This window comes from Schistocerca nitens, chromosome 11 (assembly GCF_023898315.1).
Source record: "Schistocerca nitens isolate TAMUIC-IGC-003100 chromosome 11, iqSchNite1.1, whole genome shotgun sequence".
Classification (NCBI taxonomy): domain Eukaryota; kingdom Metazoa; phylum Arthropoda; class Insecta; order Orthoptera; family Acrididae; genus Schistocerca; species Schistocerca nitens.
The window spans coordinates 103,905,918-103,923,862 of NC_064624.1; the positions used below are offsets into that span (position 1 = coordinate 103,905,918).

At 43.6% G+C, this 17,945-nt stretch overlaps 1 protein-coding gene across 1 annotated transcript in view; it reads left to right on the plus strand.

The window, feature by feature from the left end:
- The window catches only part of LOC126212882 (zinc finger protein 729-like), a 79,674-nt gene that overhangs the window by 43,985 nt on the left and 17,744 nt on the right, over nt 1–17,945 (plus strand). Inside the window, exons 5-6 of the mRNA XM_049940384.1 lie at nt 2,558–2,650; nt 16,993–17,030. Coding sequence (XP_049796341.1) covers nt 2,558–2,650; nt 16,993–17,030 — 131 coding nt within the window. The remainder of the gene's footprint in view (nt 1–2,557; nt 2,651–16,992; nt 17,031–17,945) is intronic.

A 17,945-nucleotide genomic window follows, 5' to 3' on the forward strand; every position in this document is an offset into this window, starting at 1 on the left:
CAAAGGTGGTAACTTTACTGGAAAATACAGGGACTGAACAAAGGACAATTTTATACAGCCATGGCAAAGTCCAGAGATGGGATGGTGGTAACAGTGAGGTTTGTAGCCAACAGGACAGATGGAGCTGACCTGGACAGTAATCTTGAGAAAACATACATAATGGTTCTTTGATTCTTCGAAGAGGTCTAGTGCAGACTGCTTCACTGCAAGCTGAGAATATTTTTGAGCCTAGGGAAATTTTTAAATATGGGTGCAACATACAGCTGCATATAAAACAATGGAGCATTAGTACGAGGGTTGCCCAGAAAGTAATGTACTGCAATTTTTTCTTTGTTGAACAGAATGAGGATTATGCACACAAGAGAATGGTATTTTATCTACACACCCTATTTTTCCACGTAATCTCCATCCCATTCTAAGGCCGCCTCCAGCACGAGACAAGGGCCTCGGTACCCTGTCTGTATCAATCCTTGTCCTGATGGTGGATCCAGTGCTTCACTATGTGACTCGCCACCTCATTGTCCTCAAAGTGCAGAGTCGTAATGTGTTTGTCCTCACAAATGATATCAGCCCACTACAACATGTCAGGTGTGACAGCTGTTGGTCTCCCGACAGCTGCAATTCATGGAGCTCCGCCAAACCGCCTTCTGACAACCTCACTCTTCATGCCCAGCTACTAACTGTACTTTTGTCTACAGCAGATGCTCCATAGATTTTGTGCAAGTGTTGTTGAATATTCCCCATAGTTTCTTCCTCTGCAGTGAGCAATTCAATGAAGGCACACTGCTTGTACTGTACATCACCTACAGATGCCATTTTGAAACTGTCTGATGGAAGTGATGGAAATTTGGCGTGCTCACTCAGGAGACTTCAGATTATTCATACGTAACGTTTTGCATATGTAGCATACGTTTTGGCTGAGAAAGAAAATGTGGTGCATTACTTTCGGGGCAACTCTCGTTCATCCACAACCTTGCAAGTACAACAACAATTGACATCACACGCTATCCCAGAATAACTGAAATCAAGGCATACGAGGTGTGGCTAGAAAAAAACCGGACTAGTACTGGTGAAACAATAAAACGAATGCAATAAGGCTGAAAGTCGCGTGGCCTGTCACGTGACTGTCGCTCCGCCTACTGCTCGAGTTTCATCTGCCTCCTGCACTCAGTCTGCCCGTGGCGTCTGTTTTAAGTAGTTGACGTTTTGTCTGTGCGTCGGAAAATGTTGAGTGTACAGAAAGAACAGTGTGTTACATCAAATTTTGTTTCAAACTAGGAAAATCTGCAAGTGAAACGTTTGTAATGTTACAACAAGTGTACGGCGATGATTGTTTATCGCGAACACAAGTGTTTGAGTGGTTTAACCGATTTAAAGATGGCCGCGAAGACACCAGTGATGACACTCGCACTGGCAGACCATTGTCAGCAAAAACTGATGCAAACATGGAAAAAATCGGTAAACTTGTTCGACAAGATCGCCGTTTAACAATCAGAGCAGTGTCTGAGTTAACAGGAATTGACAAGGAAAGTGTCGAACAAGTTTACCGATTCTTTCCATGTTTGCATCAGTTTTTGCTGACAATGGTCTGCCTGTGCGAGTGTCATCACTGGTGTCTTCGCGGCCATCTTTAAATCGTTTAAACCACTCAAACACTTGTGTTCGCGATAAACAATCATCGCCGTACACTTGTTGTAACATTACAAACGTTTCACTTGCAGATTTTCCTAGTTTGAAACAAAATTTGATGTTAACACGCTGTTCTTTCTGTACATTCAACATTTTCCGACGCACAGACAAAACGTCAACTACTTAAAACAGACGCCACGGGCAGACTGAGTGCAGGAGGCGGAGCGAGAGTCACGTGACAGGCCACGCGACTTTCAGCCTTATTGCATTCGTTTTATTGTTTCACCAGTACTAGTCCGGTTTTTTTCTAGCCACACCTCGTATAATGCAGATACATTCCCAGTGTTGATTTATACAACTGACTCCTAGAGTATTAAACCCAGATGATGATGAAGCTTGAGCTCTAAATCTCCAGTATCTTTGGTCCAGTGGAAGGTTCTGGTGATGTCTGGACAGAAGGAGAAATCAATGGAAACAGCTGAAATGACAATGTAATGTTGTCAGAAAATAAGTCTTGTAAGCCGAAATACATTCGACCCAGAGCTGTGAGCATGAGAATTCGTTAATTTTGCAAACTTGGACAGCACTTAGTAGGCGAGTTCATTAAATATGGAACAAAAGTTGTGGTAAATGACGAGGTGATGGAGGCACCAAACTATTAGTTCAGCACATAAAGGTAAAGATCAGTAAGTGCTGTAAAGTATGCTGCATAGCAAAAAGAACTGGATCTTTGTAGTGCAGTTTAGCACAAGTTGAAACCATGGGAATGTGTGTTGGTATAAAAGCGGCTCAATAAATTATGTTTCTAAATGTATTTGAGCATAAGTGATCAGAATCTTAGAAAAATGGATGAGATTCACAAGAAAGAAATATTGAGATACATATCAGGAGAGCAGCTTTAATTGAGAGATTATTTCCATTTTTTCAGGTTCTTGAAGATCCAGAGGGGAACTCCTGCCCCATGGACTTTATCAAAGAGGATCCTGAAGCAAATTTGCATGTGGATGAAACTGAGAATATTGTAAGCATTCACATCTCTGATTTATTGCATATAGAGTGAGGAAAAATGCCTTTGGTTGTTTAATGTAAAGGATGTATTGCAGGGGATTAGGCATATATTGGACATATATTGGACATATATTGGACTAAGTGCCCTTAATAATTTTCCACTATTCTTGTACTATTAAACTTGACTTGGATTGTGATCTATTATTTGCTGACAGTTATGAGTAGAATCTGAACAGGACTTTTAACAATATGTGTAAATCTATTCTCAGCGACCCTTTTTGGTACCAAACTTTTTATATAATGCATATGTGGTGGATGCCTTGCATTCACACTTCGTAGAAGTATAAATTCTGATGTGTAGGTTGTTTATGAAATATTCCTATTTTCAATAACTTCTGATTAACGCAACTGAGAAGAATACATTGGACTTTTTTACCTTTTCAGTGAATCTTTGATATATGTAAGTTTATGGCAAGATTCTTAATGAGTGGGAAATTTGTTAAACGTTATAATATTTGTGTGTGCTAAATCATCCTTGATACTTCAGTTTCAACACATTGTACTTGCGCATATATGCGAAATGTTGAATGACTAAATTAGTTTGCCAATACTTGTCACAAAGATAGTTGATAATTTCTTTAATCATAAAGTTTATAAAGAATTTTATATTTTCTCAAAAATAAGTCTTGTAAGCCGAAATACATTCGACCCAGAGCTGTGAGCATGAGAATTTTCAGCCAGAAAATTAAAGGTTCCATATAGATTATGAAAAGTACCTTGCACCACACAAGAATGTACGGATTCTAAAAATTCCAAGAAATTATTGGCATTAAAAACGTGTCATTAAAATTCAAGTTCATGAAGAATGAAATACTTCAGCCATTCAATAATTTACCTAAAACTTGAAATGTTGCCCAGATAAATTCAGTGGCTCCCAGAATATGTGAAGCACACAGAAGGGGAGGAAGAAACAAAATGAGACTTCACAGGCTTATGGTATGTCAAATTAGTTCAGTGATTATAGTATCAAGTCAAATTTACAAAGAAATTGGTGATATGAGGCCACTTATCAGTATGACAATGTACTTTCTCTGGGCTGCATGCTTACACTGATTTGGTTGGAAAGAGTTCATTAAGTGATTGCAGGTGCTCCTGAGGCAAGCTGACCCACAACTATTTTATGTAACTGGTTGTAGGAAATGTTGACACTGGTATTGGGAAAGAGTAGACATACAAGCTGGTTCCACTCTTCATGTACGGGGGACAGACTTGGGAATCTTTTTGGCCGCAGGAGTACCTCAGCATCAAACAGCCATAGAGGCATGCCATATCTTGAGCATTGTCCTGTTGAAAAATAGTACCATTACACTGTTGCGTGAGAAGTAATGCATGAGGGCACAGAACATTTCTGGTGTACGAGGATTGTTTGAAAAGTGCTAAATTCACAATGAGAGGTCAGCACTAGTGCAACGAGTAGTTCACGTGATATACATTGGAGTGCTGCCTGTAAACACGTGCTGCAGTGGTGTTCTTGGAAGAGAGCTGTGGCAGTGATGTGGCTCTGTTGTTGTTCCCACATAGTGATTTGTGAAGATACAAAAAATTGAGATTCGAGCAATGATTTAGTACTTCGTAAAGAAAGGTATGAAAGCAAAGGACATTCATGCCGATTTCCAGAATACATTGGGGTCTCTGCTCCTTCATATTTGACTGTTGCCAAGTGGACAGATGAATTTAAATTTGGTCAAGAGGATTTAGATGATGATCCGCACAGTGGTCGGCCAAGATTTCCTCCAGAAATCATTGCAAAAGTGCACAAAATGGTCACGGAGGATCTGCCGATTGACAGTGCGTGAAATTGCTCACGCTTGCCAGATGTCATCTGAAAGGGTATATCACATTTTACCTGAAGAATTATAAAAGAAAATATTATCTGCAAGATTGGTGCCACGTCTGTTGATGCGCTCTCACGTGTGCCATCACCATGACAAAATTACACGAACTAATGTATGAATTGTTGCCACACCCACCTTATTCACCCAATATGGCTCCGTCAGACTTTCATCTCTTCCCAAAACTGAAAATTTTTCTTGATGGACAAAGTTTCACTTCAAATAAAGAATTGTTAGCCATAGTTGACAACTATTTTGCAGGCCTGGAGGCAACTCATTTTCGAGATGGGATCAAGGTACTGAAATATCGTTGGACCAAGTGCATTAATCTGCAAGGAGACTACATTGAAAAATAAAAAAAAGTTTGAGTCATGTAAGTATTTTTTTCTCTTCTGTTCCGAGAACTTTTCAAACCACCCTCGTACTTTTATGCCATCATAGTTCTTCCAGTCACTATCAGACATGACCTGAAGTCACACATGATGGCTGTGCACGTAATGATGTCACGAGTAACACTATTGTGCCAGTCAAAAACATTGGAAGTACGTGATCTCTTCCCAGGCATTCCAGCAGGCCGTGCTTCCCAGTTAAGGCAACACTTCAAAGCCCAGTGATTTCTGTTGTGGTGTTAATGGCAGCCTACCCATAGTATAGCAATTTCCTAATCCAGCTGCTGCTAGTTTCCGAACAGTGATTCAGGATGACAGAATGTTACAGGGAGCCTATAACTTTTTCTCAGATTGTAGGCACAGTTGTGAAGAGACTAAAATATGCTTTATGTGTAATGCAGCGATCCTCCCTTGCAGTGGTGGTATGTGGTTGAACAGAACCTTCATGATGAGTATGCCTGCCCTCATATCTGAAAGCCCCACAAATCTGGATACTGCTGCACAACTGAATCAGCTGACCAAATGGGCACCTGCAGTGAAACAGCTTCCTAATTGTCAGGTGCTGATAACACTGTCTCACAAGCGTGCAAAACATCTTGGTTTCCTTCACAGTGCACTCAACATCTCACACTGTTCACACTCCTTACGAGGGCTGTCTAAAAAGTATCCAACCTTTGATTTTCCTGCACAAAACAGAAACAATAGCACAGCGCCACTGGACACAGTAAAGGAAGAGACCTTTATATGCATGCACAGATTTGGTCCCCGCCTTCCAGCGCGTCAGTTGCTGCCTGTCAGTTGCCGAGTGAGATGCTACACTACGTGTTCGTTGGATTACCGATTCTCTCAAAATGGTGGAAAGTTTTGAGCAAAGATACTGCATCAAATTTTGTCAATAGCTTGGTGATTCTCGAAGTGAAACAATTCGTAAGATTCAACAGGTGTTCGGAGAAGATGCGTGGGTGTAACACAAATTAAGGAGTGGTTCAACCGATTCAAATACGGCTGCACATCAGCAGAGAGTGACCAGCATTCTGGCAGGCCTCAAACTGTCCGGAGTGCAGCTGTTGTTGAGAGGGTGCAAAATTTGGTGATGGCAGATCATCGATTGACTGTGCGGGAGATTGCCCAAGAGGTTGGAGTGAGTAAAGATTCTGCACCTGCAATTTTGCAGGATTTGAACATGCACTGAGTGGCTGTGAAATTCGTGCCAAAGTAGTTGTTGCCGGAACAATAAGACTTCCATTTTGACATTGCACAGGATCTTCTGGACACCACCAACACTGATACTGCGTTTCTGAACACCATGATAACTGGAGATGAGTCATGGGTGTACAGGTACGACCCAGAAACAAAAAGACAGCCATTGCAATGGAAGCATCCTGAGTCTTCAGGGCCAAAGAAAGTGCAGCAGGTGCGAAGCAAAATCAAGATGGTGCTGACTGCCTTATTTGATGTCCGTGGAATTGTGCATCACAAATAGACACCGGAAGGGCGAACAGTGACAAAGGATTACTATCATGATGTTCTCCATGATGCAGTTTGGCACACAAGACCAGATACGTGGTTGGTGATTCTGTACAAGACCTATGCAAATACGGGGTGTAAATAAAGTCTGGGAACATTTCAGTTATTTGTTACACAAGAACTAAACATTGTACAGATGTCATACATATTGCATTTTAAAGAGAAACTCTGAAAGTTTTTTTTACAAACGTTCGATACACGAACCATTAGTGACCCGGCAGGTGTCAATACGGTAATAGAATTCTTGCCATACCCATCCGAGCATGGCATTGTCAACTGTGGCAGTCGCTTGCTGTATTCTCTCCCAGAGCACATACACCAGATCTTTGATGTGTCCCCACAGAAAAAGTCACACGGAGTGAGATCTGGTGATCGGGGAGACCATTTCATGAAACAGCTGTCCCCTTCTCTAGCACAGCCGATCCATCGATGCGGCAGCTGTGTGTTCAGGAATCCACGAACGTCACGATGAAAATGGGGTGGTGCCCCATCCTGCTAAAAGATTAACGGAGAGTTTGATTGCATTTGAGGCATCAGCCTTTGTTGCAACATATCCAAGTAGGAATATCCAGTGACAGTGCCCTCGGTGAAGAAGAATGGCCCATGCAGTTTTAACGTGACAAGGCACAAAAAACAGTTACCTTCAGGGAATCACGCTCAAATTCAATGTTGCAACTGCGAACAAAACCCAAAAGACTTGTCTTTGTCTTCGTCATTGAGCTTCTGCACTAGCTCCACATTTGAATGGTGTCATAGACAGCTTTTGTAGCAGGACTTTCCACACTGTCAATGGAGCCATTTCGAGTTCACGGGATGCATGATGCACCGATTTCCTTGAACTCCTTATGAATGTCTCTCGCACGTGCTCTACATTCACTTCACTCACACTGGGACGTCCACTTTTCTTTGCCGGGCAAAAGCAAACCACCAGTAGTAAATGGCCTTCTTTGTTGGAAGCTTTGTACTATACTTGGTTCTAAACATCAGTTAAACAATTTGTAGCACACTTGTTTTTGTTTAACTCCAACACACAGAAAGCTCACTCCACACCTGAACTCGGCATGTTTGTGACTAATGCTGAATATTGGCAAATTACTAAACTATGCTGTGGTGGTATACGTGAAAAATCTTTCAGGGTTTCTCTTTAAAATGACGTATGATATCTGTACAATGTTTGGTTCTTGTGCAATAAATAATTGAAAATGTTCTTGGACTTTGTGTACACCCTGTACTTAATGCAGTTTATGGTACTCTACAAAACTAAGCTGTACATAAATTATGAACATTGGAAAAATCAATGTTTTATTATTACTTTTTTCAATTTCTGTGTTACTTTTTGCAATTAAAAATTAAGATAGTTGCAGGTCCCAGTTTTAAACAGATTGGTTTGTAGAATAACCATTGGTTCATTTGTTAGTCTTAAAACATATTCATGTTTGACAGAAGAATTGTCACTTTCACTTGGTGTTGTTCAAATGGCTCTAAGCACTATAGGACTTAACATGTGAGGTCATCAGTCCCCTAGATGTAGAACGACTTAAACCTAACTAACCTAAGGACATCACACACATCCATGCCCAAGTCAGGATTTGAAACTGCCACCGTAGCAGCAGCGCGGTTCCGGATTGAAGCGCCTAGAACCTCTTGGCCACAGCGTCCGGCATTTGATGTGCAAGTATGGATTTCAGAAATAACACTTTAACTTCTACACTTTCATTGCCACATTCACAGTTCCCATAGAAATTAGTTTTTAAACCTTTTTCATGTAAAATTTCTGTAGTGATAAACAGTATAGGAATTATCAGATCAACATTCACATCCTTGTAGTATGCCTTCTAGATGTGTCTCATCTGCCACATCTGGTTCTTCATAAGAATCAGTATACAATGTTGAATATGCAGCAAATCTTTGAATGGTTGGCTCCCAAGTTGTGACTAGAATTCTACCTCTACATGACTACTCTACAATTCACTCTTCGATGCCTGGCAGAGGGTTCTTCAAACCAACTTCAGACTATTTCTATACTGTTTCACTGTCTTAACAGGGTGTGTGGAAAAATTAACTCTTAAATTTGTAAGAGCTCTATGCCATGTAGTATGGTGACAACATTTTCATATTCAGAGGAGGAAGTTGATGATCAAAATTTCATTAAAACATCATACCACAATGAAAAATGCCTTTATTTTAATGGTTGCCAGCTCAAATTACTTGTCATACCCATGCCACTCTGTCCCCTATTTAATGACGATACAAAAGGAGCTGCCCTTCTCAGGACTTTCTTAGTGTCCTCTGTCAGTCCTATCTGCTGAGGATCCCATGCAGCGCAGCAAGATTCCAGCTGAGAATGAACAAGCATAGAGTAGATAGTCTCTGTAGTGGACCTGTGGCATTTTGTAAGTGTTCTGCCAATAAAACACAGTCTTTGGTTTGCCTTCGCCACTAGATAGTGTATGTGATAATTCCAATTTAAGTGGTGTGTAGTTGTAATTCCTATGTATCTAGTTCATTTGTAAACTTAAATTTGTCTGATTTATTGTGTAACCAAAATTTCATGGAATTCTTTTCATCCTCAGCTGGATGACCTCACATTTTTCGTTATTCAGAGACAATTGCCACTTTGCACCATACAGATATGTGTGTCATTTTGAAATTGATTTTGATCTTCTAATGCCTTTACTAGATGGTAAATGACAGCAGATTGTCTCCTAAATCATTTATGTAGATTAGGAACCACAGAAGGCCTATAACAATTCCTTGGGGAATGATGGATATGACACCTGTTTTTCTTGAAGATTTCCTGTCAATTACTACATACTGTGACCTTTCGGACAGGAAATCATGAATCTGGTCTGTGTGCTACTTCGCACTTATTGAGTTTGGATGAGGAAGGACTGGGTGAGAGGGCGTTGAACATTATTTGTTGCAATAACAGTGCTAAATGCCATTTATTTAAAAATACCGATTCACTTAAAATACAGTAACACATAAGATTCAAGACAATGTTTTTTATGTCTTCAAGATAACAGCAACTACCTTAGTTGCTGCAAAATAAGATTATAGGAGCAGCTAGTTAAACTGTACAGTAAACCTCAGTAGCAGTAAAGCCTGAATAGTATACTAGTTAATCTCGGGAAGGTGCAAAAACAGATCAAACAGGAATCAATAATAATACTTTAGATGAGGCATCAAATATTTATAGCAAAAATGCTTTAAATAATAAATTAAATCTTGAACAGTAGATGTCATAAAATCAGAAATAAAGTTTCCAGAGCAACTGTGGAAGTGCACGAGTCTAAACAATATAGGCTCTGATGTCACTGTAAACTGAGACATCTTGCGCTACACTGCATGAGCAACTCAGATACCCCTCAGGGGGCTCAGCATTTAGTTGCAGGGTACGGGCTTTGCGATCCCGGGGTCCCTGAGCTGGGGACTGGAAGCACCACCAGTCCTCAATACCGTAAGCTCTGAGCGTGCTTCAATGCCCACCGCAAGGCGCGACGGTGGAACGTTGCAGGGTACAGAGCCCGGGGATCTTGGCTTTAACTGCCTGGGTCGTGAGGATGGTATAAACCTGTATAAAAAGAAACCTCAATCTCAAGGTGTGCTGCGCGCCGAGGAGACGAATGGCTGTTGAGGTAGAACTGTTGCTAGCGGGCGACCTCTGGGGAACCTGCCGCCCCCCAGTTGTATTAGGCTTACCCAGGCAAGCGGGGCTCTGTCTGGGCGGACATTCCTTTCCCTAGCTGCTCATGGGACCACCATGAAAAGAAATACGAATAATGCACAAGCACAAGAAAGGAAAGTTCAATGTTTTAATGTATGACCCCCAATCGTTCCCTTCCCTGCCCACACCAGGGGAGGAACGGCGGTCTAAATTACCTGGTGAGACGTATTCTCCTCGATTTCTGGTTTGCAGCTGAACAGTTGGGACTCATTTCTGACCGTAAAGCCTCAGTTTTTTGTGGATAATTTAGAGGACAAGTTTGGAGAAGCTGAGGGCATGTCTAAAATGAGGTCTGGAGCAGCCCTCATACAGACAGCATCCCCAGCACAGTCACGGTCATTGCTTGCTTGTGACAAGCTCGGTGATGTTGCAGTCTCCATTACGCCTCATAAGAGCCTCAGTATGGTTCAAGGACATATTTTTGCTCGTGACCTGTTGTTGCAGTCTGAAGACGAGCTCTGTGCAAATCTGGAACGCCGCGGTGTCCACTTTGTACAACGTGTCTTTAGGGAACCTAAAGATAGTAGGGTCGCCACGGGCGCCTTCGTCTTGGCTTTCGAGGGTGACACCCTGCACGCGAAGGTCAAGGTGATGATATATCGATGTGATGTTAAGCCTTACGTCCCTCCTCCCATGCACTGCTTTAAGTGCTGGAGGTTTGGGCATATGTCATTGAGATGTGACGCCAACTCTACCTGTCGGGATTGTGGACGTGCCTCCCACCCCAGCGTCCCATGTTCACCACCCCCTGTTTGTGTCAACTGGGGACAGAAACATTCACCTTGCTCATCAGACTGCGCGGTTTATCAAAAAGAATGGAAGATTATGGAGTATAAGACCTTGGAGAGGCTCACTTACACAGAGGCTAAATGCAAGTATGACCAACTTCACCCTGTGCTCATTTCATCAACGTATGCTGCAACAGCTTCGATGTGGCCATCCCTGGCGATGAGCCCCCAAGCTCAGCCACTTTTTGTGGTCCCTCCAGCCCAGCCGTCTATTCCTGCCCCCCTGGTAGTTGGGGGAACACCCTCTTCTGTTGCTCCCCTGTTTTCAACATGGAGAGTAACAACCCCACCTTCCTTGGGGACTGCAGTCCCTACCTCTGAGCTGGAGAAGTGTCCACCTCCTCCGGCTCCCCTCGTGCGGAAGGGATCGCTTGGTGCCCCTCCAGATGTCAGCCATTTGCTGAAAAAGCCACCACTTGAGAGCCGTAGGGCTTCCAGGCCTTCCTCGGTCCATGAGGCTGGGTCGGAAAAGCCCACCCAGCCTGATAAACCGAAGGACAAGTGGGACCCTACCAAAAAGCAGAAAGAGGAGGACATAGAGACAGAAAAGGAGTTCACCACTGCACCTGAAGATGATGTGGAGCATCTAGCATCCACTCAGGAGCTAGATGTTGCTTGACCCACAGCTCCTATGGAAGTTGATAAGGCTACTTCGCAATCGGTGGCGGTGAGCGCTTCTAAAGTGTGACCTATCCCCCCCCCAGGTTCTTTCATGTCTTCACAGTCGGATACCATTATCCTTCAATGGAATTGCCGTGGTTTTTTCCATCACCTTGCTGAGTTGAAACAGCTTTTGTACCGCTTCCCTGCCACTTGTCTGACCCTACAGGAAACCTGGTTTCCTGTTCGGCAGACCCCCTCCCTCTGTGGCTACCGGGGTTACTATAAGAACCGCGTAGAATACGACAGGGTGCCTGGCGATGTCTGTGTTTATGTTCTTGCCACTGTTCCTAGTGCCCCAGTGCCACTTCACAAAGCTCTAGAGGTTGTGGCTGCTAGAATCCAGGCAGGATTGGAGCTTACCATCTGTTCCCTCTACCTTCCCCTGGATGACATTGTCCCTCTTGCTGACCTAGCTGCCTTGTTTGCCTAGCTCCCCCCGCCATTCTTCCTTTTGGGGAACTTCAATGCCCACCACCATTTATGGGGTGGGGCCCAGATCTCGCACCAGGGTAGGAATGTTGAGGCTCTTTTGGCACAGCAGGACATTTGCCTCCTTAACACTGGTGCTCCCACATATTTTAGCTTGACTTATGGCACATACTCGGCCATTGACCTCTGTCTTAGTAGCCCAGGTTGTCTTCCATACCTCAGGTCCACGACGACCTCTGTGGTAGCGACCACTTTCCTATCCTGGTTTCTCTTCTTCAATCCCAACCCCCTGACCAGCTGCCATGATGGTCTCTTCATGGAGCTGATTGGACAGCCTACACGTCAGCTACTTTGGCCATTGCTCCGCTTCCTCGTGACATTAATTTGGCAGTGAACGAGGTCACTAAGGCCATTGTTTCTGCTGCCGAGGCAACTGTCCCCTGTTCTTCAAGTACTCTAAGGCGTAAGTCAGTCCCTTGGTGGACACCAGAGATTGCAGAAATAATCTGGGACCGCCGGCGAGCCCTGCAATGACACCGGCGTCATCCTTCCCTAATCTGGTTGCCTTTAAACGGCTGCGGGCCCGGGCTCGGCAGTTAATCCTGCAGAGCAAACAGGACTGCTGGGAACGATATGTTGCCACCATGGGTTCTCGCACCTCCCCGTCTCAGCCGTGGTCACGGGTTCGGCACATTTTTGGCTTTCACCCTCATGCATCTGTCCCTTGCCTTTCTCTTCGGGGTACACTTTGTACTGACCCAATCGCCATTGCCGAACATCTGGCAGAGTACTTCGCTCGTAGTTTGGCGACAGCAGGCTACAGCGCAGAATTCTGCACCATTAAAGAGCAGACTGAGCGTACGTAGTTGTCGTTTTGCACGCACCATTGGGAACGGTACAGCGCCTCGTTTAGTGAATGGGAGTTCCAAAGTGCCCTTACAGCTTTCCCCAATACTTCTACAGGCCCAGACCAAATTCACAACCAGTTTCTTTGCCATCTCTCGGCGCACTGTCAGGGTGAATTACTCGCCCTGTTTAACCGCACCTGGATGGAGGGCATTTTCCCAACTCGTTGGCAGGACAGCGTTACCATCCCAGTGCTGAAACCTGGTGCAGATCCATTGGTGGTTGATAGCTATCACCCTATCAGCCCTACCAACGTTATGTGCAAACTCCTGGAACGGTTGGTGAGTCAGAGTCTCATGTTGATTGTCAAAGCTCGGGGCCTCCTGGCCCAACATCAGGGGCTTCTATCAGGGCCGCTCAGCGACCGACAATTTAGTCTCGGTAGTCGGCTATTCGTACAGCTTTTACTCGGCGAGAACATCTAGTTCTGTTTTCTTTGATCTCCAGAAGGCGTACGATACCACCTGGCGCCATCACATCCTTGCTACGCTGCACGAATGGGGCTTACAGGGTCCACTTCAGATTTTTCTATGGAATTTTCTCTCCAATCGCTCCTTTTGGGATAGAGTTGGCACTTATTTTAGCTCTGCTCATATTCAGGAGAACAATGTCCTGCAGGGCTTGGTTCTCAGTGTTCCCCTCTTTTTGGTGGCGATTAATGGTCTTGCGGCTGCGGTGGGCTCATCGGTCTGTTCCTCTCTATATGCCGATGACTTTTGTCTTTATTAAAATTCCCTAAGCTGCGGGGAGCTATCCGTAAGGCACATTTTTGGGCATCCAACCATGGTTTTCAGTTCTCAGCCTCTACGACCCGAGTGATGCATTTCTGTTGTCGTCTACAGTCCACCTCCATCCAGAGCTCTAAATTTCCAATGATCTCCTTCATATTGAGGAGATGCATCGCTTTCTTGGCATGCTGTTTGATGCTCATCTCACTTGGACACCTCATCTTCGCAATCTTAAACAAACGGTGCTGGCGGCACCTCAACATCCTTCGCTGCCTCAGCCACACCCTTTGGGGTGGCTGCACGAACAACCCTCCTACAGCTCTATAAGGCCTTAGTCCAGTCCCATATCGACTACGAGAGCATGGTGTACGACTCAGCAGCACCTTCAACATTGCAGATCCTCGACCCGATTCTCCATTGTGGCGTCAGACTGGCGACAGGTGCCTTCGGCACTAGTCCCGTGACTAGCCTTCTTGTAGAAGCTGGAATTCCTCCCTTACGATTCCGCTGACAACATTTGCTTGCATCATACATCGCCCGCATCCATGCCTCGCCCGACCACCCAAACCGCAGGCTCCTTTTTCCATCTTCTGCACTCCCCTGCCCATGACTGCAGCCTAGGTCAGGTCTCCCGATCGTGGTCCGCGTTTGTTCCCTTCTCTCGTCACTCGAGTCCTTTCCACTTCCTCCATCCTTCCGGCCCTCTTCTTCTACCCCTCCTTGGTCCCTCCCTCGCTTGCAGCTTTGCTTGGATTTGTCCTGTGGCTCCAAGTCCTCCGTTCCACCTGCCAGTCTTCGTCAACAATTCATGGCTCTTCTTGCCTCATTTCACGATGCGGATGTAGTCTACACTGATGGTTCTGTGGTCGATGGACGCACTGGGTTTGTTTTCATTCACGGCGACTACGTTGAGCAGCATTCCCTGCCTTGTGGGAGCAGTGTTTTCACTGCGGAGCTGGTTGCTCTTTATTGTGCACTCGCTCACCTTTCCTCCTGCCCTGGGGAGTCATTTGTCATATGCAGTGACTCCCTGAGTGGATTGCAAGCACCCGACCAGTGTTTTTCTTGGGACCCTTTGGTGCGCGGTATTAAAGATGCTGTTTTTGCCCTCACCGAGTGTGGTCATTCAGTGACATTTATGTGGACCCCGGGCCACATCGGCATTCCAGGAAATGAACGTGTTGATCGGTTGGCCAAGCAGGCCACCACTTCGCCACCCCTGGAGCTTGGTCTCGTGGAAAGAGACCTCCGGTCAGCCCTACATAGCAAGGTCCACGATGTCTGGAGCTCTGAATGGTCTGTCTTGAACATGCCAAATAAGCTCCCCATGGTAAAGTCATCCACGGCCATATGGAACTCATCCTTGAGAAGCACGCATAGGGACTCAGTTGTTCTCTGCCATCTCCGAATTGGACATACGCGGTTGACCCACAGCTATCTCCTTTGCCGTGAGAACCCGCCCAAGTGTCGCTGTGATGCAGGACTGACAGTGGTCCATCTTCTGATGGACTGCCCCCTTTTAGGCCCCTTGCGGCAGTCCTTTAATTTACCAGCTGCACTTCCTTTAATTCTCGGTGACGATGCCTCAATAGCTGACTCAGTTTTACGTTTTATCCATGCAGCTGGGTTTTACCACTCACTCAAGTGTGGGTGCTCTCGCATCATTTCTCAGACTACACCCACTCCAGTGACTTTTAATTGTGACGTGGATACCAAAATAGTGTCTTTTATGGTAACAAGTTGTGTTGGTACCTCTATAAACGCTTTCCAGCTGGAGGTTCTTCGTTTGTATTTGAGTGGTTGACCTTTTACGTGATCCATCAACCACTGTAGTCTGTTTTAATCTAGTCAACTATTTGCTCTGCTCCTTTTAAGTGTCCTCTATTTTGTGTTATCGCGGTGTTCATTTTAGCTCTGTACCCCTTGGTGTTCCCTCCCTCTGTGTAGGCCTTTTACAAGTACGTCTGTTTGGAACAGGGGACTGATGACCTCAATGTTTAGCCCTCATCAAACCTCCCAAAAAACCAACCAACCAACTCAGACTAACTGCCTCTAAAACACACACACACACACACACACACACACACACACACACACACAAACAAACAAACAAAATACAATTCTGAAAGAAGAGAGAAGATGCACACAATCATGCAGCAGCAATATGCCAACTCGTTTCCCAAACTGTCAAGTGAAGGAGTCTCTCTCTCTCTCTCTCTCTCTCTCTCTCTCTCTCTCTCTCTCTAGTTGATAACTCAAGAAAAGGGAATCATACTAAATAAGTGACTAACAGATCACTTCCTGTAGGTAACGCAGGTAACGACGACGGGTAATTACTCATTTAACAGTTCCTGCGCAAGCAGTCACAAGCAAGTAGTGAAGTTCACATGCTAGGTGCTAAGGACTCCATAATGTACCTTAAATTTATAAACCACCAAATACATTTATATGTATCAAGACAAAGGCATTAAATAAACATCAGATACATACACCGGAAGGACATGGGAGACTGAGTATAGCCAAAACAAGGCACCAGGTTACACTCACAATAGTGCAAGTTTGGCATGAGAAAAGTTCACTCAGCCAACGTGATAAGCTGGCAAGCACCTTATAAACAAACGCAGCACACCCGGAGATATACAGGTGGAGTTGCACAATGTGGAAACATCACTGGGAAAGACCAATTGACAGCTGAATTTTTGTGAACCATTCCAAAACTTGCCATCTGGTATCTTTAATGGAGACTCCTCAGAAGTTTGTAAATTAACTATTTATTTCAGTAGTTTGAGTTTGCCGACATTTAATACTGTTTCTATATTTAATGTTACATGCCTGTACTTCATTTTGGGTTTGAGTTTTGTAGTTGAGTTTAGAAGATATTCAGTTGCCTTTGCCTGTTGGTTTGGACTTTCCAGAAGACAAAGTCCCAAATGCATCACTCGTGATACAATTTTATAATGAAAGAAAGTAGAGAACTTTTACGCAAATCGTGGCAGATGAGATGTTTCTGGCCACTTTCCTGTTCGAAGTATCAAATAGGAAGTATGGTTTTAACTGAACCACTACGTTATTGTAGTTACTTATGGTACTAAAAACAGTGTTGAAATGAAGTTTAAATTTTTACTTGTACTGTGTTGTGTGTCAGTAACTACTACAGTTTTTATGGCATGTCCTCTTTATTGCTATTTGCAAGCATTACAGACATTATCTTGTGGAACAGTCAGATGGTAGTTGGTGTTTATTAAGTTTTATTTGTTTAGTGTTTCATCACTTTTAAATCACTATTAATTTCTTGAAATATTTCAGGTGTTAGCCTCAATGAGATGTGCTTCTGATAGTGTAAGGTAAGTTCTTATTATTTATTGCAGAACTCTCTCTGCAGTTTACATTTTTATTTACTCCACATGAAAGTAGTTAAAACATAAAATCTACTTTAATAATTGTTAATTATTATCGATAAACAACAATAGTAAAAGGCAGAATCCTTAGTATGAATGCCAATTGCATAGTAAACATGCTGAACGGCTAATATATAAACATATAAACGATGGCTGTCATAAAATAAAAATGAGAACTTTTAATATACATACAGGGAAATGAATTGCAGATAGAATTTCAACAGTTATACTGTACTTCCCAGAAGATAACTTGAAACTATGGAAGTTACTGAATTCAACAGATTCCTGTTGATGGGTATAAGCTAATGTTACGCTACTTTAGAACAAGTGAGAAAAAGGGCTGAGTGGCTGTATATGCAAAAATTATATTGAATGTCCTGCCTCTTCAGATTAATGAACATAGTGTTGAACAGCTGTTTGAATGTTGTGCCACAATAGTGGATCAGGAAACACATGATCTTTTGGTACCAACATTCCACAGGCCACCATCAAAAAGTATCTTAACTATGATTAAGCAGCTGAAGACAGTTTTAGTAATATTATGAAGACCTAACTGATGTGTCAATGTTTGTAGATACTTTTATATTGATTCTCTGTCAGATAATACTAACTGAAAATACCTCAAATCACTGATGTCCACTGTCAAAAATCTACCACAAAAAAGTCATACAAGGACTTAGACATAGTGCAAGAGCTATTAAGTTTGTTTAGAAACCCAACAACCCTCAGTGATGTAGTAGCAAAACAATTGGTCACCAGTTTCCAGAATGTGATAGCCAAATGTATACTGATCAGTAGGCTTAGATCATAGCAGGAAAGTATTATCACAGAATTGAAAGCAATGATATAGTTACTGTATTA